Source organism: Oncorhynchus keta, chromosome 28, assembly GCF_023373465.1.
Source record: "Oncorhynchus keta strain PuntledgeMale-10-30-2019 chromosome 28, Oket_V2, whole genome shotgun sequence".
Classification (NCBI taxonomy): domain Eukaryota; kingdom Metazoa; phylum Chordata; class Actinopteri; order Salmoniformes; family Salmonidae; genus Oncorhynchus; species Oncorhynchus keta.
In genome coordinates this window covers 44,432,436-44,459,999 of record NC_068448.1, presented here as the reverse complement: position 1 = coordinate 44,459,999, position 27,564 = coordinate 44,432,436, and the positions used below count along the sequence as shown (strand labels likewise).

At 44.8% G+C, this 27,564-nt stretch overlaps 1 protein-coding gene across 1 annotated transcript in view; it reads left to right on the top strand.

Annotated features, from left to right (window-relative positions):
* Window positions 1-16,733, top strand: part of LOC118361463 (transcriptional activator GLI3-like) — a 161,483-nt gene extending 144,750 nt beyond the window's left edge. Inside the window, exons 9-15 of the mRNA XM_035741417.2 lie at window positions 984-1,091; window positions 2,362-2,502; window positions 8,094-8,243; window positions 9,014-9,178; window positions 9,644-9,922; window positions 11,428-11,833; window positions 12,483-16,733. Of these exons, the coding sequence (XP_035597310.2) occupies window positions 984-1,091; window positions 2,362-2,502; window positions 8,094-8,243; window positions 9,014-9,178; window positions 9,644-9,922; window positions 11,428-11,833; window positions 12,483-14,911 (3,678 nt within the window). The 3' untranslated portion in view covers window positions 14,912-16,733. The remainder of the gene's footprint in view (window positions 1-983; window positions 1,092-2,361; window positions 2,503-8,093; window positions 8,244-9,013; window positions 9,179-9,643; window positions 9,923-11,427; window positions 11,834-12,482) is intronic.
* The last annotated feature ends 10,831 nt before the right edge of the window (window positions 16,734-27,564 follow it).

The window sequence follows — 27,564 nt, the reverse complement described above, 5'->3', positions numbered from 1 at the left end:
TTGTTCGATAATCATTTATGTCCAAATATCTCCTTTTTGTTTGCACGATTAGTACACAATCCAAACTCACGACGCGCGGACAAGTCCAGACGAAAAGTCATATTACAGTTCGTAGAAACATGTCAAACGAAGTATAGAATCAATCTTTAGGATGTTTTTTATCAGAAATCTTCAATAATGTTTCAACCGGAGAATTTGTTTGTAGAAGCATCAAACAAACAAGGTTCTAAAGACTGTTGACATCTAGTGGAAGCCTTAGGAAGTGCAATATGACCCCATAGGCACTGATAGTCAATGATTTGAAAAACTACAAACATCAGATTTCCCACTTCCTGGTTGGATTTTTTTCTCAGATTTCTGCCTGCCATATGAGTTCTTGTATACTCGCAGACATCATTCAAATAGTTTTAGAAACTTCAGAGTGTTTTCTATCCAAATCTACTAATAATATGCATATATTAGCAACTGGGCCTGAGTAGCAGGCAGTTTACTCTGGGTACCTTATTCATCCAAGCTTCTCAATACTGCCCCCCCAGTCCCAAAGAAGTTAAAGGGGAAATTACATTCCAGATTCCCCTGAGTAAACATTCTGAGAAGGCCAGTAGCACAGATCCGAGCCAAGGAATCTCTCCTGTTTTTCCAGGCCAGTTCAGCTTTACTAGTTCATTTATTTTCCTGGCTCGCCTGCCTTGTAACAGGGAACTCCCCTTTGGCTCTCAGGCCAGAGTCAGGTCTATCAAAGGTGAGGTCAGATAGTAAACTGCTGTATAGAATCATTGGCTTATTCAATGACCTAGAATGATTAGACAACAGGCTGTACTATGCTACCTTGTCGTAGGATTAACTAGAACAGTATCATACAGGATGTCGTCATACAACTGCATGTAAATGTTATTTTCTGCTCAACTTTCATGGTCATTCTATCATATAGTATGTTGGAATTAATTTTGAACTAAGTGATTTTATTGTGGTTCTTCCCACAGACCAAACCCACCAGTGAGTCAGCGGTGAGCAGCACGGGGGAACCCATGCACCACAAACGCTCCAAGATCAAACCGGATGAGGAGCTACCCAACTCCGTAAGTTGCCAGGTAAATTTAACTTCGCCAGCATTTATCGTATAGTCCAATGAACAGACATTCTTATCTAGTGTTAGAAAAGGGGTATGTTTATGGTATTCAAAGATGAGATCAGAAGACGGGATGGTTTACTGTGTCAGCAGCAACAGAATAGGATGTGGTGCTTGTACTGTTAAATTCTGTTCACACAGAAAACACATACACACATGTGCATACACACGCACGCACACACATAACCATACACACAACCATACACGCACTCAGTCACTCTCTCAGACGAAGAGCTTTGGGGCCAATTATGTGATCTATTGTAAAACTATTTATTTATTTGCCTGTTTCATTCGGTTGCTTGTTCAGGCTGCTGCCTCTGAAACGATAAGCCCCATTGATCTTGGAGGTACCAGAAGGAAATTGTTTTCGTTTTAATCAGATGCTTAAGTGAATGGAAACATTTTTTGAAATTAGATTGCAGGTTTTATAAAGGGCTCTCTGTGTGCTTGTGTCTGGAATGATGCTTCTAAAAGTGTCTCTGAGCTCATACAATGGAGGCAAGCCTGTAGAGAGATTCACATTATGTGAATGAAACTCCTCTTCTCTCTGTTCCCCACCTTTACACACTCTCCTAACACCATGGCAGGCAGGTACTAACAGTAGACCGAGGTGGTTTTTACAAACCACAACTTTGCCCAGAGAGAAACCCCTGTACACCCCTGGTCTCCCCTGTTACAAGTCTCCAGTACTCTCCAGGCTACCCAGCCATGTAATGCTAACAGTGACAGTAAAAAATGTCTAGACTAATGGAGCAAGCTAGAGCAGGAAGAGGGGGTTAGATTCCTGAAATACTCTGCCCCAGACCTGTCGTAGATCAACTGCCAACCCAGAGCAGAGCTTGCAGCGCTACATTTCCACTCCCAGACATTCTACTCCCTGTGTGCCGAACAGGGCCACATTGGCCCGATTCACTCGATTACACAAGTGGAAAAGTGAAACTAAATCGGTCTGTTGGGTTAGGGAAGGTTAGAGTAGGGGGAGGGAACGTTTTGGTTGGGATATGACTTTGTTACCGGTCAAGTGTGTTGTGAACATAATATATTAAGTCGTTTACCTAACCATAGTATTTTAGATTTTTTTAATCTGACCCATACGTTCTGAATTGATATGGGCTTACTTAATGCATATACTGTACAATATTTAATATTCTGCAGATCTCTGCTGGGTCATTGCTGTAACACTATGAGTGTTGTGTCCTTGCTGTAATTGCGTTGTGGTTTCTGTACTGTAGGACCATCCGGATGGGATGACACTGGTGAAGGAGGAAGGTGACAAGGACGAGAGCAAGCAGGAGCCAGAGATGGTGTACGAGACCAACTGCCACTGGGAGAGCTGCCACCGGGAGTTTGACACGCAGGAACAGCTAGTGCATGTGAGTACCTACCAGGACACTATAGGGAAGTAGCCTCGATTTGCAGGAGGCAGAAACCATATGACTATGGTGTCTGGCTTCGCTAAACTCCCTCTACCTCTATCAAGTTCAAGTTCAAAAGCTTTATGGTCCATTTAGAATGCAGATACTGTGCAGATAACAGCACAATAAATAGGAAACAAGTTTTAGGAGTCTATTTTAGGAGCCCCCAACAAGTCTCCTGGACGCCTGGCTCCAGCCTTCTCTGGTCCAGCAGTCTCTTCTGTATGTCACCATGTTCAGCGTTCAGTACAGAGTGTGCTGCAGCCTACAGGCGTTGAGTAATGCCCCTGCCGGATTCCAGATTGGTTTCGGGGACGATGGTTAATGGGCTCAAAGGCTGCCGAGCACGTCGCTGTTGGGCTATGGCGCTAACTGATTTGGCCGGCACCGACTCGACCTACGAGCCCTGCACAATCAGGCCTTAAGCCTTACATTCTTCTGTACTGTATACAAGTCTGTACCATACTGGCTGTAATATACTCCCCCCTTCTGTCATACAGCTCCTCACACTACCCAGGAGATGGATGACTCTCATCTGGTAAAGCCTGAGGGCCTATTCTTAACCCAACTATTAATGATATTACAGTAATACCGTATCACAAGCACTATGGACGCCACTTCCACTGATACTATTACTACGGCTTCTGCTGCTGTCGTTGGACTGGTCTCCCCTGTGACCTGCTGTGTGCTACTTACCACTAGGTCCTCTGTGAGGTGAGATTTTACTTCACACTCAAGTTTAATTACATGACAGCTGGAGCTGAGCTCACACAGCTGACCATTTCATGTGAGATGTGCCAAGATTTTCCTCTTGTAGGACAATAAACGTGATTCTGATTCTGATCAGCACACATCAGAAAGATCCCCAGCTCTCCACGGCTGTCTATCCCGGCGTCTGACATTGCAATCCGCAGCCACAGCAGTAACCCCTATCTATAATTGATATCCTCAGCGCGGAATGGGCTGCCTCCCGCGTTTGAAGGGCTCTGCTCAAAGGTTGAGGATCTTGACAACTTCTTGCCCCTGTTTCCAGGGGCAGGGGGAGTTTGGCTGGGAGAAGGGAAGGGGCATCATACTGGGAAAGAGCTTGTTCACACAAGGTATTCTCCATGAAGAAAAAAATCAACACATTGTCATTGTCTTTTCCCCTTTACATTTTTTTATGTTGTATTTGAATTACTCATTTTATATGCCCATGCAGATAGGGGGAGAGACATGCTAATAAAACTGTTCGCCTCTAATTCAGTGAGCGGGGAGAAAACCCTCTTATCTCCCCACCCCTTCCTCAACCCCCACCCCCCTCAGTAATAGGATAAGTACAGTATTTGGACCACATTGTCTGTTCTCCAATGCCCCTCCCCCCGTGTTCAACTTGTCATCTTGAATGGAGAAAAAATATAATTACTATAATATGCTTCCAGTCTGGCTTTGATTGGTAGTGTTCATGCAACATCGTTTTCAGTTCTGATACATTTATGGATCTTCTATCGATTGTTCATTAGATAGTCTTTGATATTAGTGAGGTGAAAACTTAAAAATTAAACTGCTGTTTGAAACAAGTGAGGTAAATTATTAACTATTTGAAGTGTTAAAAAAAAGTGATGGTTACGTAGATGAAGACAAAGAAATCCCTTTTTTGTTTTTCGCATGGCCTAATTCTAGAAATAAATGCCGCTGTGCACCACCCTCATTGCTTTCTACCCTGTTCAAAAGCGTCTCCTGCCTCACTCCTGATGCATATTTTTACACTCCACAAACGCGCTCGCACCATGACGCACTGCGCTGTTCCTTTATCATCCTCGTTTAAGCGCTCTCGGTGCCGCCGATAAGATAAACATCGCATCTACGCAATTTAGCTCACTTATCTGGCCTTCCCAGTCAGCAAAAGCGAGGCGGGTGTCAATTTTCGGTTGCTGTATTTATTTCATTAATTTTTCCCCCTCTCTCCATCACTTATTTTAACTCTGCCTCTCTACATCACCCTCCCTCTCTCAACCCCCTCAACCTCCGGTACCTTCTTTTGGCATCACTCTCTCCCTATCTCTTTAATTCTCTCTCCTCTTCGAGGGAGCACTTTTAAAGATAAGGTCGTTGGTGCTGGATTATTTCATGTCTCCGTCTGAGATGTTTTGGGGGGTTTGGAACTGGGGTGGCTTTGGAGAGATGGTACAAAGACTAAGATGGGGGAATACAGAAAGGGTCTCAAATGGGGTGACCCTGAGATAGGGTGTGTGTGTGTGTTCGTGCATATGTGTGTACATATGTGTGTACGTGCACACAATCCACACAGTCAACATCCACTCAATCCCACCTTGACATGGTGCTGTTCTGGGTCATCTCCTTAGGGTGGAGCTGTAATTTCCTTGTTCTAAAAGGATGAAGATTACGTGATGTTAGCTCCCCCAGTATTCAAGCATGCTGTATGGCGATGTTTGCGGCCTGGGTGCCTCCTCGGTGTTGAGGGGAGATAAAGTTGGGCTCAATCAGAATGCGGTCCCCTCTCCTGCCTGCTGGCACAACCCTTTAATTGGTAAAAATGCAGATTATTTTTTGATCAGGAAAAGGATTAGGCACTTTATCTGTCTGGAGTATCTTACTCCAAGATGAAAAGGCTCTGCTGAATTACACATACAAATTCTAGCCCCCTTCTCCTCTCCTTCACTACCTCCCTCCCTCCCTTGCCTCTTTTTCCCTCTTTTTTTTCAGCAATTGACATCACAAAAGAGCATATTTATTAGGCTCTGTTTGATAAAGCTAAACGGTGTTGCGGGTCCCACAGCTTAGTGAAATTGCCTTGTAAACAGGCCTTCTTTTCATGCACGCCTGCATTCTAATGTATGAGGTGTATATACCAGAAAGTGCTTGATAAGGGGAGACTGTAGAGGGATTTTGAAGTCGGGCAAAATTGAGGAAAGTATTGATGTGATTCTGTGTATCTGGTGTCAGTGTGTTTATGTGCATGTGTAGCTATTATATGGGGGTGTAAATCCATAAAAGTCTAGAGTAATCTAAAAAACATTTCCTTTAGTATGTAGTAGCTACATGTCCTATACAAATAGTTCACATAAAATTGTGTGTGTTTGTATATCAGTGTGTTATACACTGTATTATTGGTATGTCAGTCTATGTACTCTAGGGTGTGCGTGTGTTTGCATGCCTGCGTGTGTGTGTGCGTGTATGCACTCTGTGCTCATCCGAGCCAGCCTCTGTGTCCCCATCCAGCACATGTCTCCCTCCGCCCGTTTCCCTCCTAAATCCATCTCAGTGGCGTTTTTACAGTATGTTGGCCGATAAGCTGGCAGGGTGAAAATGAATTAGCTGCTAACGCGCCACCACCACTGCTATCACCACCTGTTTGTCCATGACGCCGGGGCCAACACTGCCTACCCATACACTCAGCATGGAGATTATTGATTCATTACAAATTGCCATTAGATCATGACCATTAATGTCGTCTCTGGCTCGGGCCCCTCTCTGTCAGCACGGGGCCCATGCATCACGACCGTCAGCGGCCCGTGGTCATTGTACGGGCTGGTGGGAGGGACGAGGGGGGACAGGGGAGCGTGTGCCAACAGCACAGCAACACCGGGGCACTCCTATCACTCAGGGGATATCGAACGGCAGACTGATCGCTTGCCACAGGAATTCCCTCACAGAGGCGGAAGGGAAAAAAGGAGGAGAGGAGCTAGGATCGGTTTTCCGTGTTGTGATGGGGGAGGGAAGATCAATCTGAGGGAAACGAACATCCAATGCCCTCGATCTTATCTCCCCATTCCTTTCCTCTCTGAATTTTTTTTAGCACCAAAATTAAAATGTGTCAAGTTGAATTGAATGGAGGGCCTTTGTTAATACATAAAGTCAATTGGAGACAGAAATGAACGATTGCATTGGCTAACATATTGATGTAGTTGTGAGAGCAGAGCAGGGCAGGAAAGTGCACATGGCTGGCGAAGAGATGCTGGTTTTAGTGTACTTTTGTCATAGGGGCAGTGTACGACACCCCTGGCTCTCACTGCATAGGGGGTTAGTTAAGTGCAATTGTTCTGAGACTTGAGGGCCCATGGGGGTCTTTCTCTTGAATTAAGGTTAGACTTCATAGGATACTGTCTGTTTGGTGGTACATCCCCTCCTTTGATGGGAAGAAAGGGCTGTGACGGTGGCCTGGTCAGGGCTCCACTGGACTAATGTGTTGGGTTACTAGCTGGCCAGGGGGAGGGGCTCCTGGCTGGGGATAATTCTGCCACTGTCTGGGGACCGTCTTGTCTGGAGGTGCATGGCCAGTGACGCACTAGCAGGTCAAACAGGGTTGCAGGCACACAGACACACAGATACACACACACACACACACTTTTCTCAGGGTAGCAGGTAGCCTCGAGGTTAGAGAGTTGGGCCAGTAACAGAAAGGTTGCTGGTTTGAATTACGGAACAGTTGGGGTAAAAAATCTGTCACTATGCCCTAATTGCTCCAGGGGTGCTGTGCAATGGTGACCCTGGCTGTGACCCCACTCCCTGTGGGTGTCTCAAGGGGAGTTGGGATATGCAAGAAACACATTTCCACTACACACTTGTGTGTAACAGGACAAATATAATCCCCCCCCCCAAAATAATATATATTATTATTATTATTACCCTCTCAATTCCTCTTCTTTTCTGCTCTTTCCCTCCACTTTTGAGGTTTTTAAATATAGAGATACTCTAACAACCGTTTGTTTCTCCTAGACATTTAAGACCTCTCAAAAGTAAAATCTCTATTTATCCCTGTCTTTCTTTCCCGTTCCTCTCTTTCTCTCTCTGTTTTCCCCGTAAGGCAAATGTCTCTCTCCCCCATCTCTGTTCAGGAATGTAATAAGACGGGTTCCTTTTGTTCAGGATATTGTGTCTGTCTCCCTGGGTTAAAATTGCTCTCGGAAAGGCCCTTCAGAGGCCACCACACTAACACTGTTGTCTTTGATAGAGGGCCAGATGTTGACTTCTTCCCTGAGGATTCCATGTCTACCTTTTTTTCTTCTCTTTTTCTTTAGCCCTCTCTCATCCCCCTTCAACCATCCACTGCCACCACTTGTACCCCTTTTACTGGTCAGTGTGCAAAGACAGAGCGAGTGGGAGAGGGAGTGAGAGTGACAGAGAGAAATCAGGGCAGAATGCATGCTCACTAGATACTGTATAAGGCTTTGCTGGAGTTGTAAAGCGACGCTTTGAAACGCCCCATCACCTCCCTCTCCCCTTTCCCTCCCCTCCTCCCACACCCCTAAGCCTCAGATTGGAAGTTGCCACGGCAGCACATCTGTCAGCAGGAGCCCCATGTGATTTGAAGTGACAGGGTTTTATTTGAAAAGCCAGTTCAGATCGGACACTGAGACTCACAAGTCTCCCATTTATTCCTCAGAGTACTAAATACAATGGAAGAAATGGAGAGCGAGACTATGAAACAATATGAAACGGTTAGAGAGAGAGAGAGGGAAAGTGAGTGGTAATACAATGATGGATGAATCAATTGAATCAAAATCCAGATTGACCTGTGATTGACCTCTGCTAGTTTCCCCTCTCAGCACATTAACAATGACCACATCCACGGGGAGAAGAAGGAGTTCGTGTGTCGCTGGGACGAGTGTTCACGGGAGAAGAAACCCTTCAAGGCCCAGTACATGCTGGTGGTCCACATGCGCAGGCACACCGGGGAGAAACCACACCGATGCACCGTAAGCACACTCCCACAACACTAGAGTCCTGCATGGGCCTGACTTTTAAGCCCAAGCCCTACCCATGCCCGCGGCGTTCAGGCCGTACCCTCCCCAGGCCTGATAGCTTCTGCCAAATTTAAGACCGGCCCTCCCTGAAATCAGAAATAACTTCCTCCTTTAGTAAATACATTAGCTGCTCCTCTCTGTACACTCGCTCCCTGCTCACAGCTTGCTCTGCATGCGCTCTGCTCATGGCGCTCTGTGAGTATCCATAGAAATGGCTCGACTTGGGCTACTCTGCTCAATGATGAGACAGTTACTTTTCACTCCAGACTCCGACAAAACTCAAGGAACATTATTATTTTCTGTGAAATAATCTCTCCTGTTTTATTGTGATGAGGTTGAAGCCATGTTATGATCTTACTCAGATTTGACTGTACTGCACAGCAAAGCACGGTGATCAATTTAGTGATACCCGAGCCCTGCCCATACCCTAGTTTTTGAAAAAACAGGCCCTACCCGGGCCCTAACCCGATGTGTAATGTTGGGGCCCGTCGGGCTCGGGTCGGGTAGTAGAGCTCTACACTCCCACAAAGTTGACTTTACATCCATGGCCTTAGATATAGGAATACATAAAGAGATAGTCGTTGTTAAATGGTTGTGATGATTACATTTAATCAACAGTCTGTCACATTACTGCATAGGTCAGTAATATTTTGGGGGTAATTGTTGTCTGCCAGGATGACGCAGGGCTGTGTTTGATGTGTTCTTCTTCTTCTTCTGTGTAGTTTGAGGGCTGTCCCAAGGCCTACTCTCGCCTGGAGAACCTGAAGACCCACCTGCGCTCCCACACTGGAGAAAAGCCGTACGTCTGTGAACACGAGGGCTGCAACAAGGCCTTCTCCAACGCCTCAGACAGAGCCAAGCACCAGAACCGCACACACTCCAACGAGGTACAAACATACATGTTCACTCACTCACGCGCGCACACACACATACAGTACATGTATGCACTCAAGCAAATGCAGGGAAACATACGCACACAGCTCAGCGACAGGTAATTTACCTACACCACTGACTGTATGTGAACATGCTGTCCATTGCTGGAGGCCTTTAGCGGCAGGTGGCCTAGCGGTTAAGAACTTTGGGACAGTAACCGAAAGGTCTCTCGTTAGAATCCCTGAGCTGACTAGGTGAAAAATCTGTTAATGTGCCCTTGAGCAAGGCACTTAACCCTAATTATTGCTGTAAATCGCTCTGGATTAAAGTGTCTGCTAAATGACTAAAATATACACATTTAGAAACAGAAGCATCCCCATCTACTCTCCTTCCAGAACATTGAATTAAATAGAACAGTGTACTAATATAATTTTCTATACTAACAAAATAATACAATATAATGTATTTCAATGTTCCAGAAACCCTACGTGTGTAAGATCCCGGGCTGCACCAAGCGCTACACAGACCCCAGTTCCCTACGCAAGCACGTCAAGACCGTGCATGGGCCCGAGGCGCACATTACCAAGAAGCAGCGTGGCGACACCTACCCACGACCCCCTCCCCAGGAGGGGGGGAATGGACAGGGCCTGTCACCAGGGCAGCTGGGAGGGTACGCAGACCAAAGGGAGTACAACCACTCTACCTCGAAACAGGACGAATGTCTGCAGGTCAAGTCCATCAAGACAGAGAAACCCATGGTGAGTCCCTCTCTGAGGTCTAACACTGCATAATGGGATAACCATAGAAATATAATTACTGCCGCTGGTCCACCAAACACGAATCGTTGAATTGAATGGGGATGCCCATTCTAGTAATTATATTTCTATGGGGGTAACAGCCCAGCTCTATCTGAAATGTCACCCTAATACAGTAGCTTCTAACAACGCTCCATCTATTTTTACTTTAACTCTAACTGTGTAATGTACCGTGATGTTCACTTAAACCCGTGGACCGTATGTGTGTTTTGTGTGTAATCAAACCACTTACGAATAACCCTATAACGAATTAATGTTTTCTTCTGTCCAATTTTCCATGCATTACTCGTCCCTCTCTCTCTCTATGGACAGTGGGTAATCAGGTGAGATTAGGTGTCTCTTCATGTTGCCATGTTGCGTTTGTAAAAAAAAACGTATGTCTCTCACTCACCTTGTAATACCCATTCAGTAGGCTGTTGGCCGCTTTCCTTATCTCCTCTTTCCATGTGGCATCAGCATTTGTCTCATTAGTCATCTTTACAAAGCTGTCCATGGTCGTCGCCACTTGGGATTGAGAAATTCTCTTGATTATAATAATAATTTTCTTTATTTTGGAGAGTAACGTTTGCTCAAAGCAAGTTAAATGCCTTAGGGCAGAACTAACTGCATTTCCAACCATTTCCAATAATGTTTATGTGTAGAATGCCCAACAATGCCTAGGGCTCTATTGTGCAGCCAAATGCATTGGATGGAACCAAGATGAGATGAGACTAGGCCCATTCAAACTACAAATTCTTGTTTTGCAATTTTGTATGATGCCAAAAAATTGAGAATTTTTCTCTTCACTCCATTTGGGTATATCAGAGTAAGCCCTTTCTTAGTCAGTCTGAAAATAATCCTTTGTCCTCGTGGTTTACAGAAGAAAAGACATTGGACAAACCCACAGCTCTAGGAGGGAAAGATTGTCTGTGTTTACACATATTGTAATGACAGTTGAAAGCAAACCTCCGATGGTTCTGTGGCCTGTAGATTTGAAGGTGGTATTTGGTTATGATCAGACGGAATGCGTTAATATGATCAAGCATTGTGTTATTGTTTACTCCTGTGGAAAACATGTCCCAGGCAGCTGCATCACATGGTGTCATTGTGCGTCTTTATCACATGGCTCAGACCTTTAATAAAATAAAATGGTCCTTAAAGTGATACTTTGGGATTTTGGCAAGAGGCCCTTTATCTTCTTTCACAGAGTCAGATGAACTTGTGGATACCATTTACATGTCTCTGCGTGCAAGAAGTTGCAAACCAGCTCTAGCGCAATTGCTAACTAGCGTTAACGAAACTACCTCTAACATCTTCATACTGGAAACAAGGATAAAAAAAATCCCATTGAAGGGGCCCATAATAATTGAGCCCTCCTATTCTTCCCCTCCCGTCTTCTCTTTTCACCTCCCTCTTCCACTTATTTTCATCACTTACTTGATACTCGCACCCCTATTCCCCCCCGGCAGACGTCTCAGCCAAGCCCTGGCAGTCAGTCTACATGCAGCAGTGACCAGTCCTCCATCAGCGCCTATCCCAGCCGTGGAGTCCAGCTTGCTGTGAGGGGAAGGGTGGGACTAGGACTGGGCGAGGGACTGGGAGAGTATGAGGAGCTGGAGGATGAGGAGGAGAAGGTGTTGGAGGAGTTAGAAAGGGGCTGTGGGGCCCCCATCATGGACTCCACTGTGTCCACAGCCACAGCGGCTACGTTGGCGCTGCAGGCGAGGAGAAGTGTGGGCCGACCCATGAGATGGATGGAGCACATGAAGATGGAGAGGCTGAAGCAGGTGAACGGAGGAGGAGGCACCATACCCAGGCTGTCACCCACACCGCCACCCAAGGGACCTGCCACGCTGCCCGCCATCCTGGGGAAGGGTAAGGACCCACCATGGTCATATCCACCACCCTATCTGGGTCCTCTGAGGCTATACACAAAGAAAAATAGTGTTTCATTACAGGGACTTAGTAAGGGTGTGAAGTGTGTTTTACATGCTGTACTCCATGGGCATTCAATATCACTATTAAACGTCCCTGGACGCTGTAAAGGCGAATAGATATGTCAAATAATATTGACACTAGTATTGGGTTGTGAAAATAACTCCAAATGTCTCAGCAGATCTGTTTTGATTACTTGGAATTTCCCCCTGGCAGATCGGACTTGAATACACAGGCGTAAAAAATTCGTAAAATTCTCTGTTCCGCTGGAAATCACTTTCAAACCCATATCGTATCATGCCATATATCATATCAGTGATTAAAGCATGTAATAGAATTTCATGGCCAAACTGTACCAGTTGTATTTGTGAGAAGGTTGCATCTGTCTGAGGGATCTCTCTTCACTTATATTGTGCTCATCTTTCTCTCCATCCCCGCTCTCTCTCTTTCTCGCCCTCTTTTTTTCTTTCTCCCCCTCACACACCTCCACTACCCCTCCTTCTTCTTCTCTTTTTCTGTCTCCCCTCTCTCTCTCCCTCCCCTATCTTTCTCCTCCCCTCTCTCCCTCCCTCTCTCTCGCCCTCCTCAGATCCATACCTGGGCAGGTTATCCCAGCCGAAGCCTCCCCCTCGTCCCGAGCTGGGAAGCACAGAACTTACGGTGCTCAGCATGCTCTACAGCATTGAGCGCGGTGACCGGCGGGACAGCTGTGGTAGCGCCACCAGCTCAGCATACCTGAGCAGCAGCCGGCGCTCCTCGGGTATCTCGCCGTGCTTCTCGTCGCGGCGCTCCAGCCAGGCATCCCAGAGTGAGGCAGCCAACACCCCTAGTCACCACTACCGCCACCACAACCTCAGCTCCGCCGACTCCTACGACCCCATCTCTACCGATGCCTCACGCCGCTCCAGCGAGGCCAGCCAGTGCGGGGGAGGTGGTGGAGGAGGAGGGGTGTTTGTGGGTGGAGGGTGGGCGGGTGTCGGGGGAGGGACCAAGGGGATGCTCAACCTCACGCCTGCGCAGCACTACTACCTGAAGGCCAAGTATGCTGCTGCCACGGGCGGCCCACCCCCAACACCGCTGCCCAACATAGAGTGCATGAGTCTGAAGACCCACATGGCCATGATGGGCGAGGTCCAGGACGGAGCTGGAGGCAACTATGTGATGCCCCAGCTGGTCAGGTCGCGCCGCTGCAGCGATGGCAGCACCACCAACAGGTACGGGTGCCACGGTGGCTACCGAGACTACTGGCGGAGGGGCTTCTACCCCGGCGAGGGCCCAGGGAACGGTCCGGACCGGAGGGCCAGCGACCCCGTGCGGACCCACCCTCAGCAAACACCGGAGTTCTTTGGGCTGCCCCAGGTCCAGTGCTTCAGCAGCCTTAACAACATACACCCTCTGCCCCCGCTATCAGGCCTCCAGCACCCCACGGCAAAGGGCCGCAGCTTCAGTCTGCAGAACTACACGCGCTCCGACGTGAACCTACAGAGAGGGGGCCTGCTCTCCTCGCCCTGCCCCCCCAGCATCATGGAGAACACAGCCCTGGAGGCCCTGGCCATGGAGGAAGGGGGGATGCTGGGGGATGAGGACATGCTGCCTGACGACATGGTGCAGTACCTCCGCTCACAGGACAAGGCAGGCTCCTACAACAACTACATGGAGAACCAGGTGGCTGGGGACAATGGACATCTCCCTGGGGGGGAGTTACAGGACCAGGGCCCAGGGCTGAACCAGTGCTTCCACAGCCCCCAGCAGCACCAACAGCGGCAGGAACTGGAGAGAAAGAGCCCTAGTAAAGACTGCATGCCCATCCAGTGGAATGAGGTGAGCTCAGGGAGCGCTGAGAGGTCTCCACAGAGACAGCCCCAGGCCCAGTCCCAGCAGAGGTGTAGTCGATGGGCCTCCACAGAGCAGCACCAAGGTCTGGCTGCCAGTTCGCCATTAGGGAGGTTTGGGAACATGGTGGTGCAGCCGCAACAACCATTCGCCAGAGAGTTCCAGAACCAACGCTGTGCCCAGCCAGCCCAGTCCCAACCTCAGCCTCCATGCGGGCTAAAGTCAGAGGTGACCACCCACTCCTGCATGGAGATGAAAGGGAATGACCACAACCCCACACACACTTTTGGCCGCCCTGACTTCTCCCAGATCAACCTCGGGCCTCTGCCCCAGGGCTACGGCCAGCAGAAGTATCACAACCAGACCCAGAACCACAGAACCTCCAGGCAGATCGGAGAAAACCTGCTCCTCAGCCGGGCCTCCATGGACAGCCTATCCAGCCTCTCCCCGGCACTCCACCACCAACTCCTGGCCGCCGCCGCCTCCCCCCGCCTGCAGCAGGCCAACAGCAGGCACCCGGCCAGACCACAGCAATACCTGAATCTCCAACCGAGCACCACCAACGGTAGCCATGTCAACCTTACCCATCAGAACATTTCCCAGCAGCAGCAGAGTCTGAGCAACCAAGGCAGCCACTGCTCCCTAGCCCGTCAGGTGTCCGGGCTGAAGCTGGAGGTTCCTGACCAGGACTATCTGGACCAGGGCTTCAGCGACCAGGCTGTGTGCTTTGACCCGGTGGAGACCAAGGCCTCGTCCTTCCCTCCCCTGGAGGAGCAGTGTCTGCTGGAAACCATGACCGAGCAGGTGGGTCTAGACGTGCACTCCTCAGTCCCGGCCTGCCTACTATCTCCGGGTGCCGACCAGGTGACCAGTACGGTGGACAGTGTCGTGGGCGGCTCAGCCAACGTGCTAGACGACGTGGTGGCACTGGACTTCGACGCCATGCTGGATAATGTGGGGTTGGGCTACGACCAGAGTAGTCTGGTATCGGGGGTGATCAGCCCCTCCATCTTCCAAGGCCTGTCCCGGACCTCGTCCCGCCTCACCACTCCCCGGGCCTCTGCCACCTTCCACAGCACCGCGGGCATGGTGCCTTCCAACCTCAGCAACATGGCCATCGGGGACATGAGCTCCTTCCTCACCACCCTCGCCGAGGAGAGCAAGTTCCTGGCCATCATGCAGTAACTAACTCCGTCTTTCCTTCGCTCTATCCCTCCCTCCCCTGTCTAAAAGGAAATAGAGGAAAAACCTGATGCATGTAAAGAACTGAAAGAGGAAAAAAGATGGCAACACTTATGACAAAGCGACAAATTATCACAGTTTATTATACTTACCTAAAGTGTTTCCCGAAACAGATTTGTTGCCAAAATGATTTATTTTGTAAAAGTGTCATCCCCTCTCTTCTGAGGCAAGGGATGTGTCAAAAATTATATATAGGTATATTCAATTTCTGTAATGAAGGCTATTTTTGGAAGCCCTTCCCTTTGTATTACTGATGAGCGATTGAGGCCTCTGATTGCATTTCTGGTCTTGTCCCTTTGGAACATTAATCTGTGTATCGTTGCTGTTTTTTTTGCTGTACACTGTTGGTATAAATGCATGTTGTATTCAAGGTCAAACATAAACACTGTCTTCATAAGTACATAGACTAGCCTACGTGCTAAGTATCTAATCCTATTGGATGTGCCATTTACCATTATGGTCCAACAATCACCTCATATAAATCCTTATGTTATCAGGTCATAAGAGGGTCAAAAGTCCCCTGGTTGTTATCTTTCTGTATTTACTTGTTATAGAAAGATTCTAATTTTGTTAGTATGTTACTTTTGAGAATATGTAAATGTTAGTGTTTCAGTGCTTCTACCAAGTCTTACCAAGTGGGTGTGTTTGACAGAGTATTACGATAATATTCAAAGTCTTTGAATTACAAGCGCCAAAACGTAGCGCTTTAGTTCATACTCCAATGGCTTGATTTGCAATGTCTGTCTGTAATGGTACTCACAGGTGTATATATACCAATGTGGGGTTTTTTCTCCATATTTTCTTTGTGAAAATCAGATTTTTGTTTTGAGGTGCTTTCTGTAGAAAACAAGTATTTATGGACAGTATGGGACATATTCTTTTTACTTTTTTTATACAACAGATCATCCATTAATTCTAAGTGTAGCACATGATTCACTGATTTTAAAAAGGGGTACCAATTGTTTTCTGTTTTTTTTTAATCCACAATTGTATTTGACCATTTTAGAGAAATGTGATCCTTTTTTTGTCTGATAGACATTTATAGTGGATCATCCATATTCTATTCTCCAAACGAGTACAATATATGTCCTGCCACTATGGAGTGGAGTGACCCTTTCAACCGTGTTAGTATCACCTTGCAATCCCACATGACAGTGTACAGTATTTGAAATAGTTTCAGTGGCAAAGTAATGAGGTACAGAATTGTTTTGGTGTTTTTTGGTACTTTTTTGTCTTTGTAGCTGTAGTTGTAGCTGTGCATCGGTGTTTTGTTTTGGAAAAAGTAAGAACTCATTCCCTCGTGAAAGGACCAGAGTGAATGGCCATATGAGGTATGTGCCTTAATAAAACCTGCCTGTCGGAAAATAAAAAGATCACTGCCAATCTTCCATTGTTAATTCTGAAAAGAAACACATGTTAAGTGTCTTGTGAGACCTGTAAAATTCACATAAACATTTATATTTAAAAACGGATTATCGAAAAGACTGAAATGTGTGAAATGCATTAACTTTCATGTTTGTTAATCTTTTTTCTTTCTTTTTTTACTATTGCCTTTTTTTTTATACCTGTAAATATATGACTCTTTCTGTAGGTTTAGCTCAGATATGAGGATGAGGCAGAGGGGTCAATAAAGAAATGACTCTTAAAAGCAGGGATTCCCAGGCCAGGCAGATTTGGCTCTGAGTGGTGAAGAGCCACTTTGCTCTTTTCTAACTGACCACAAATGTTTGTATGGTTTTAATAAAAAAAGGACATTATATTTCAAGTCTTCTGTCTTGCATGTGTGCTGGTTTGGATACAATGAAACACAGACTCAGATGGATGTGAACCGATCTTCCATAGGTTACATAGGTTTGTTGGATTTAAAGTCATTAACCCACCACGACAAACAAATAAACGAGAGAATGATCCATTGACTGCGAACGTCACTGCCATTTCTGCATACGACAAACTACATTGGTAAGAATTACTGCATTACCAAGCATTACTAATAAAGTCACTGTCCTTGTAATGGGATTAAATCACTAAACAATCTGTCTAAACCTCAGGCTATCAGGTTGAGAGCTTCTGTACTCTCACATCAAATCTTGTTCCAACATATTGGGTCAAAATCTATTTTTTTATTTTAAAGAGGATAAATTACACACACATTAAAAGGAAATGCAACTTCTGTTGGACCTCACTGATTGTCTGTACCAACCTCCATGTACCCTCAATTCTTACACATTGAAATATGGATAATCGAAGTCTGTGCTTTTGTTGCCCCCTTCTGATCATCAGTAAGAATTTAAATTCTACACTAACAGTCATGCATGCACTTCAGACCACAAGCCAGTGCCTATTCAAAAACATAAAAATAGATGTATTACCTTCGTGTTTGTCCAAAAATATTGTCATATCTTCTCCTCAATTGGCTTTTAAATGTATATATAAGCAAATGTAGAAATACTGTGAGTAACACTTCATTTTAAGGGGTCCTTTTTACATTCTAATTACCAGTGATGTATATAAACCCAGGATTGTGTATTTATTTTTGTAGTGGGTACAGTAACATTAATTATCTACATTTGATTTGACTTTATGGACAATGTTTTAAGATATTATTTATTTTTAGCTCACATAATAACATTTAAAGGTACTGTATTCATTCATTTTTAAGTATTCATTAAGGTGTCTGTTATAGAAAAACGTGTGTAAAATGAATATAAACATTAACATTAATAGCTTCCAAAATGTGTTTTACAATGGCGGGGGAGTGCAAAGATGGAGGCACAGCAGCTTCAACACAGCGCCCCCTATCAGTCATTTAGTGTATATACACTACCGGTGAAACATTTTAGAACGCCTACTCATTCAAGAGTTTTCTTTATTTGTACTATTTTCTACATTGTAGAATAATAGTGAAGACTTCAAAACTATGGAATCATGAGGTAACCCAAAAATATTCACATTTTGTATATTTGAGATTCTTCAAATAGCCACCCTTTGCCTTGATGACAGCTTTGCACACTCTTAGAATTCTCCCAACCAGCTTCACCTGGAATGCTTTTCCAACCATCTTGAAGGAGTTCCCACATATGCTGAGCACTTGTTGGGCTCCAGACCAAAGGACAAATTTCCACTTGTCTAATATCAATTGCTTGTGTTTCTTAGCCCAAGCAAGTCTCTTCTTATGTCCTTTAGTGTCCTTTAGTAATGGTTTCTTGGCAGAAATTCGACCATGAAGGCCTGATTCAAGGGGCGGCAGGGTAGCCTAGTGGTTAGAGCGTTGGACTAGTAACTGGAAGGTTGCAAGTTCAAACCACCGAGCTGACAAGGTACAAATCTGGTGTTCTGCCCCTGAACAGGCAGTTAACCCACTGTTCCTAGGCCGTCATTGAAAATAAGAATTTGTTCTTAACTGACTTACCCGGTTAAATAAAGATAAAATAAAAAATTCACACAGATGATGTGTTTGTTACTTGAACTCTGTGAAGCATTTATTTGGGCTGCAATTTCTGAGGCTGGTAACTAAATGAATTTATCCTCTGCAGCAACTTCCATTCCTGTGGCGGTCCTCTTGGGAGCCAGTTTCATCATAGTGTTTGATGGTTTTTGCGATTGCACTTGAAAAAACTTTAAAAGTTCTTGAAATGTTCCGTATTGACTGACTGTTCTTGCTTGGTCTTTTACCAAATAGGGCTATCTTCTGTATACCACCCCTACCTTGTCACAACACAACTGATTGGCTCAAACGCATTAAGAAGGAAAGAAATTCAAAAAATGAACTTTTAACAAGGCCTACCTGTTAATCTTATTATTGGTGTCCTTTAGTTGTGGTTTCTTTGAAGAAATTCAACCATGAAGGCCTGATTCATGCAGTCTCAGGAGCAGGAGATTGCTTTTATATGGGCTGCAATTTCTGAGGCTGGTAACTCTAATGAACTTATCCTCTGCAGCAGATGCAACTCTGGGTCTTCCATTTCTATGGTGGTCCTCATGAGAGCCAGTTTCATTATAGCGCAGGATGGTTTTTGCGACTGCACTTTCAAAGTTCTTGAAATGTTCAGTTTTGACTGAACTTCTACCTTGTCACAACACAACTGATTGGCTCAAACGCATTAAGAAGGAAAGAAATTCAAAAAATTAACTTTTAAGGCCTACCTGTTAATTGAAATGAATTCCAGGTGACTACCTCAGATCTCAGATGTCTAGGCCCAAAGGCAAAAACAGGTTCACATAAATAAATACTTTAAATTGTTAAATCATTTATTTGAGCATTTGATAGGTCAATTACTTTAACCATACATTTTTTTTGACACATTAATAAACACTTATGATTAAAATTGTGAGCTAGTCATTTGTGCTTGCCAAATTGTAAGCCTATTAAGCTTGGTTGAATAATGGTTTATAAATGCACTTAAAATTGTCACAAGATAAACTCTTAATCAATCATGTAACCTTGCAAGGGTTTCACTGTTGAGGAACATTCTCCCTTTCGGATGGGATGGATTGGTGCAATTATTTAAGTATCCCAGGATAAAACGTGTTTTAAGAAAATGTTGCAAATATATTTAAATGAAATACAGTAATATCTAATTTTCACAAGTATTCATTACCCCTGAGTCAATACATGTTAGAATGACCTTTCTGGGTAAGTCTCTAAGAGCTTTGCACACCTGAATTGCACAATATTTGCACATTATTCTTTAAAAAATTCTTCAAGCTCTGTCAATTTGGTTGCTGATCATTGCTAGACAGCTGTTTTCAAGTCTTGCCATAGACTTTCAAGCCAATTTAAGTCAAAACTGTAACTAGGCCATTCAGGAATATTCACTGTCATCTTGGTAAGCAACTCCAGTGTATATTTAGCCTTGTGTTTTAGATTATTGTCCTGCTGAAAAGTGAATTTGTCCCCCATTGTTGGTTGGAAAGCAGACTGAACCAGGTTTTCCTTCTCTATTCTGTTTCTTTTTATTCCCCCCCAAAACGATGGTTTTCTTCCTCTCCGGCAACTGAGTTAAGAAGTATCTTTGTAGTGACTGGCTGTATTGATACCAACATCCAAAGTGTAATTAATAAGGGATATTCAATGTCTGTTTTTTTTCTCCTCATCTACCAATCGGTGCCCTTCTTTGAGAGGCATTGTGGAAAACCTTCCCTGGTCTTTGTGGTTGAATATGTGTTTGAAATTCACTGCTCGACTGAGGGACCTTATATATAATTGTATGTATGGGGTACAGAGATGAGGTAGTCATAAAAAATCATGTTAAACACTATTATTGCACACAGAGTGAGTCCATGCAACTTATTATGTGACTTGTTAAGCATATTTTTACACCTGAACTTATTTAGGCTTGCCATAACATAGGGGTTGAATACTTTTCTAAAAACATTATTCCAATTTGACATTATGGGGTATTGTGTGTAGGCCAGTGACCCAAAATCTCAATTTAATTTATTTTAAATTCAGTCTGTAATAACAAAATGTGGAAAAAGTCAAGGGGTGTGAATACTTTCTGAAGGCATTGTATATGCCTAAACTTTAGAAACCATGATGATGATAACTAGGAGTACTGCAGTTTCTATGCTAAATTGTCATCAATTCTTCTTCTCTGCCACAGTTTCCCACAAGGTCTCAGACTCCAGGATGGGAAAATGCTTTCCAGAAAGAAATAGATGAAGACAGTCAGACAGAGTTCTCGATTTCCATTGGTACTTGTAATGTTAAAAAGGGAGAAAAAAGACAATCCAATCTTTCAAGATTACCTAGCTATGCCAGTGGTTCTTAATCCTGGTCCTAGGGAACCAAAGGGGTGTACATTTTAGTTTTTGCCCTAGCACTACACACCAGATTCAAATAATCAAAGCCTGATGAGTTGATGATTTGAATCAGGTATGTAGCACTAAGGCAAAAACAAAAATGTACACCCCTTTGGTTCCCCAGGACCAGGATGGAGAACCACTGCTCTAGGCTATTCACCATACTGTTTAGGCTACATATTTGAGTCACCGCTAGAATAGTTATTTTTTTGGTATTTAGTAGGCCTATATCTTTGTTTAATCTAAGAAATGTACATTTTGCAATAAAGTTGACTAAGGTAGAAGCTCATCTTTTGTTTGTAGGTATTTTCACTTGGTTATTAAGCAATAAGGCCTGAGGAGGTGTGGTATATGCCCAAAATACCACAAACCCCTGCGGTGCCTTATTGCTATTATAAACTAGTTACCAACGTAACTAGTGCAGTAAAAATACATGTTTTGTCGTACCACGGCTGTCAGCCAGTCAGCATACAGGGCTCGAACCACCCAGTTTATAATGAGTAATAAGTAATAATATAGAAATTGCTCATAGTTAACTATAAAACAACACTGTAAAGACTAAATCCTGTGTAACTAGCGGCAACCTTGTACTTAAGATATTACAGATATGTCCTATATGGTGTGTTCACTTTCTCACTTGGATGGCGCTTTCAGAAGCTGACGTTAGATTGTCAGAATGGGTAACGTACTTTGTAGGTACACAATCATTTCAAGATACATTTCCTTTTAACTAGCGAAATCCTTTATAACAACACCTAGTAATTACATTGTACAGATATTACATGTACTCTGTGGGGTACTAGTTTGTTAATCCTCACACTTGGATGCCGCTTTCGGGAAGCTTTAACATAAGGACCAGGTTAAAGGATGGGTAATGTACTGAAGTATATAAGTACCAGTGGCAGTCAGTGCAGTTTAAGATGAGGGAGGACAATTTTGTTTTTCATGAGCATGGCCTTATTTCTTTTACAGCATATCAGATGACTCTCATTCATACTCCATTCACTCAGTTCAATGTAACAGCAATAGGTTTAGGCTATTAGATGATACTCAAATTTTCCCTATACTCATCATGAGGTTGCTAAAATCTATCCTATGAATAAAAGTTTACAACATAGGTGCGCACAGGTCGAGCGACAAATTTGAGGTGACAGACAGTGACATTCAATACCGCCTTGCACACTCTTTGCCATTATCTATCTGATATAAGGGTGTAATCATAAGTCCAACAGTTGCAAATTAGAGTTTCTATTGGACAAATGTAGGGGTTTGCTTCCGTATTAAGAAACATTTTCAACAGAATCTGCTAAATTAATACACCCATAATCATGCGTAAACACAGTTCACTTTCATGGCAGCCACGTTTTTATTTATTTTTAATTTTTTATTTAACCTTTATTTAACCAGGTAGGCAAGTTGAGAACAAGTTCTCATTTGCAACTGCGACCTGGCCAAGATAAAGCATAGCAGTGTGAACAGACAACACAGAGTTACACATGGAGTAAACAATTAACAAGTCAATAACACAGTAGAAATAAAGAGAGTGTATATACATTGTGTGCAAAAGGCATGAGGAGGTAGGCGAATAATTACAATTTTGCAGATTAACACTGGAGTGATAAATGATCAGATGGTCATGTACAGGTAGAGATATTGGTGTGCAAAAGAGCAGAAAAGTAAATAAATAAAAACAGTATGGGGATGAGGTAGGTAAAATTGGGTGGGCTATTTACCGATAGACTATGTACAGCTGCTCAGATAGAAGATGTTTGAAATTGGTGAGGGAGATAAAAGTCTCCAACTTCAGCGATTTTTGCAATTCGTTCCAGTCACAGGCAGCAGAGAACTAGAACGAAAGGCGGCCAAATGAGGTGTTGGCTTTAGGGATGATCAGTGAGATACACCTGCTGGAGCGCGTGCTACGGGTGGGTGTTGCCATCGTGACCAGTGAACTGAGATAAGGCGGAGCTTTACCTAGCATGGACTTGTAGATGACCTGGAGCCAGTGGGTCTGGCGACGAATATGTAGCGAGGGCCAGCCGACTAGAGCATACAGGTCGCAGTGGTGGGTGGTATAAGGTGCTTTAGTAACAAAATGGATGGCACTGTGATAAACTGCATCCAGTTTGCTGAGTAGAGTGTTGGAAGCTATTTTGTAGATGACATCGCCGAAGTCGAGGATCGGTAGGATAGTCAGTTTTACTAGGGTAAGTTTGGCTGCGTGAGTGAAGGAGTAGAAAGCCGACTCTAGATTTTATTTTAGATTGGAGATGTTTGATATGAGTCTGGAAGGAGAGTTTACAGTCTAGCCAGACACCTAGGTACTTTATAGATGTCCACATATTCTAGGTCGGAACCATCCAGGGTGGTGATGCTAGTCGGGCGTGCGGGTGCAGGCAGCGAACGGTTGAAAAGCATGCATTTGGTTTTACTAGCGTTTAAGAGCAGTTGGAGGCCACGGAAGGAGTGTTGTATGGCATTGAAGCTCTTTTGGAGGTTAGATAGCACAGTGTCCAAGGACGGGCCGGAAGTATACAGGATGGTGTCGTCTGCGTAGAGGTGGATCAGGGAATCGCCCGCAGCAAGAGCAACATCATTGCTACATAGAGAGAAAAGAGTTGGCCCGAGAATTGAACCCTGTGGCACCCCCATAGAGACTGCCAGAGGACCGGACAGCATGCCCTCCGATTTGACACACTGAACCCTGTCTGCAAAGTAGTTGGTGAACCAGGCAAGGCAGTCATCAGAAAAACCGAGGCTACTGAGTCTGCCGATAAGAATATGGTGATTGACAGAGTCGAAAGCATTGGCAAGGTCGATGAAGACGGCTGCACAGTACTGTCTTTTATTGATGGCGGTTATGATATCATTTAGTACCTTGAGCGTGGCTGAGGTGCACCCGTGACCGGCTCAGAAACCAGATTGCACAGCGGAGAAGGTACGGTGGGATTTGTGATGGTCAGTGACCTGTTTGTTGACTTGGCTTTCGAAGACCTTAGATAGGCAAGGCAGGATGGATATAGGTCTGTAACAGTTTGGGTCCAGGGTGTCTCCCCCTTTGAAGAGGGGGATGACTGCGGCAGCTTTCCAATCCTTGGGGATTTCAGATGATATGAAAGAGAGGTTGAACAGGCTGGTAATAGGGGTTGCGACAATGGCGGCGGATAGTTTCAGAAATAGAGGGTCCAGATTGTCAAGCCCAGCTGATTTGTACGGGTCCAGGTTTTGCAGCTCTTTCAGAACATCTGCTATCTGGATTTGGGTAAAGGAGAACCTGGACAGGCTTGGACGAGTAGCTGCGGGGGGGAGTAGCCAGGAGGAAGGCATGGCCAGCCGTTGAGAAATGCTTGTTGAAGTTTTCGATAATCATGGATTTATCGGTGGTGTTACCTAGCCTCAGTGCAGTGGGCAGCTGGGAGGGGGTGCTCTTATTCTCCATGGACTTCACAGTGTCCCAGAACTTTTTGGAGTTAGAGCTACAGGATGCAAATTTCTGCCTGAAGAAGCTGGCCTTTGCTTTCCTGACTGACTGCGTGTATTAGTTCCTGACTTCCCTGAACAGTTGCATATCGCGGGGACTATTCGATGCTATTGCAGTCCGCCACAGGATGTTTTTGTGCTGGTCGAGGGCAGTCAGGTCTGGAGTGAACCAAGGGCTATATCTGTTCTTTGTTCTGCATTTTTTGAACGGAGCATGCTTATCTAAAATGGTGAGGAAGTTACTTTTAAAGAATGACCAGGCATCCTCAACTGACGGGATGAGGTCAATATCCTTCCAGGATACCCGGGCCAGGTCGATTAGAAAGGCCTGCTCACAGAAGTGTTTTAGGGAGCGTTTGACAGTGATGACGGGTGGTCGTTTGACTGCGGATCCGTAGCGGATACAGGCAATGAGGCAGTGATCGCTGAGATCCTGGTTGAAGACAGCGGAGGTGTATTTGGAGGGCCAGTTGGTCAGGATTACGTCTATGAGGGTGCCCTTGTTTACAGATTTAGGGTTGTACCTGGTGGGTTCCTTGATGATTTGTGTGAGATTGAAGGCATCTAGCTTAGATTGTAGGACTGCCGGGGTGTTAAGCATATCCCAGTTTAGGTCACCTAACAGAACAAACTCTGAAGCTAGATGGGGAGCGATCAATTCACAAATGGTGTCCAGGGCACAGCTGGGAGCTGAGGGGGGTCGGTAGTAGCAGGCGGCAACAGTGAGAGACTTATTTCTGGAGAGAGTCATTTTTTAAATTAGTAGTTCGAACTGTTTGAGTATGACATTACTTTGCAGGCTATCTCTGCAGTAGACTGCAACTCCTCCCCCTTTGGCAGTTCTATCTTGACGGAAAATGTTATAGTTGGGTTTGGAAATCTCAGAATTTTTGGTGGCCTTCCTGAGCCAGGATTCAGACACGGCAAGGACATCAGGGTTTGCAGAGTGTGCTAAAGCAGTGAGTAAAACAAACTTAGGGAGGAGGCTTCTGATGTTGACATGCATGAAACCAAGGCTTTTTGGATCACAGAAGTCAACAAATGAGGGTGCCTGGGGACATGCAGGGCCTGGGTTTACCTCCACATCACCTGCGGAACAGAGGAGGAGTAGTATGAGGGTGCGGCTAAAGGCTATCAAAACTGGTCGCCGAGAGCGTTGGAGACAAAGAATAAAAGGAGCAGATTTCTGGGCATGGTAGAATATATTCAGGGCATAATGCGCAGACAGGGGTATGGTGGGGTGAGGGTACAGCGGAGGTAAGCCCAGGCACTGGGTGATGATAAGAGAGGTTGTATCTCTGGACATGCTGGTTGTAATGGGTGAGGTCACCGCATGTGTGGGAGGTGGGACAAAGGAGGTATCAGGGGTATGAAGAGTGGAACTAGGGGCTCCGTTGTATTCCTTTTCGCATCCATGCGCTCTCCTTCTCACCTGTTCCCTTCGCTTGTGGACTTCAATGCACAACACATCAGCTGTATGTGACCAGGCGAAAAAAACATTTTCAAGCCAAACCGCTACACAGAGCCTACATCGTTGTCACCATATTAGCTAAGGTAACGTCATAGTCAGCATACGTAGCTACTGGAACTAATAAGTTAGTAAACCCGCTACAATCATGCAGTAACGTTACAGTGTACAGTCAAGTAAGCAGTTATACCGGTGGGCCCCGGTGGCAATAAATTAGTAATACCAAAAGCTTACCTTGATTTGGAAGAGTTCCAGTGTTGTGTTGAAAAAGTCATAGCCACCTAGCTAACACAGCAACCCTCTGTTTGAGCAGGATGCTCCAGTAGGCGAAACTAGCAAGCTGCATTTGCTAGCTAAGGAAGTGAAATTGAAAATGAAAAAAAAATTCGGAAGAAATTAATTTGTTCCAAACTGTTAAACTATTGCCTTTCTCTTTGAGTCAACTTACCCACCACATTGTATACACTGCAGTGATAGCTAGCTGTATCTTATGCTTTCAGTACTAGAATAATTATTTGATCCTTTGATTGGGTGGACAACATGTCAGTTCATGCTGCAAGAGCTCTGATAGACTGGAGGATGTCCTCCGGGAAGATGTCATAATTATTATGTAAGTCTATGGAAGGGGGTGAGAACCATGTGCCTCCTAGGGTTTGTCTTTAAGTCAACGTACCCAGAGGAGTACGGAAGCTAGCTGTCCTCCAGCTACACCATGGTGCTGCCGTACAGAGTGCTGTTGAGGCTACTGTAGACCTTTGCGAAATAGTGTTAATCAGTTATTTGGTGACATGCTTATATTTTGTGTAGTTTTATCTAAAATAGATACATTTTTTAATGTTTTATAGTTAAACATTTTATGATATTCACTGAGGATGGTCCTCTCCTTCCTCCTCTGAGGAGCCTCCACTAATAAGTACACATTAATTACAAGTAAGTACTGCTCAAGATACACATAAAATGAAGTGTAACATCTAGTAATCTAATTTTATTTATGCAGATATGCCATGGTGTACTTGTGGGTTTATCCTCTCACTTGGATGGCAAAGAGATTCAGGTTGTCATAATGGGTAACACACACATTTAATTAGATTTTTTTTTTAATAGTCTGGGATGAACCCCATATGGTAGACCCCAGTCCCCCATATGGTAGACCCCAGTCAGTGAGGTTGACCTATACTGAGTGCACAATTCGAAACACCTGCTCTTTCCATGACAGACTGACCAGGTGAAAGCTACAGTATGGTCCCTTATTGGTGTCACTTGTTAAATCCACTTCAAATCTGTGTAGATGAAGGGGAGGGGACAGGTTAAAGAAGGATTTCTAAGCCATTCTGTGATATGGAATAGTTTTGGTAGAAAATCCCTAATCTTCTCCAATACACTGAAATTCTTGTATTTTGACCAAAGGTTTTCCCTCTGAAGATTCTCTGTGGCTCCAGAGATCACAGGCAATGGATCATCTTGTCCCCTTGTGAGAGACTCTCGGATTGACCTCCTCGCCATTTCACAATGCCCATAATTTACCAATCCTTTAACGTGGCAACTCAACCCATTAGCACCCATTTCAAGTACTTTCGGTGCCCTTGACATAAGTAGAGCTAGGCTTCATTTTATTTTACCTTTCCCCTGGACTTTGTAAGACTTCCTAAATGCTCTCTGCCTTTTAGAAGCCACAGTGACTGAACACAGCAATCACAGAGATGAAATGGATGACTCTCAAAAGGGTAGCTTTTGGGTAGCATCAGAAGACTGGACACGTGAGATGGGCTGCAAATGTTTCAGACAAGAACAGTTCCCTTCAGAGTCATTTCTATCCCCTTTTGACTCCGTCTCTAGCTCTAGTTTT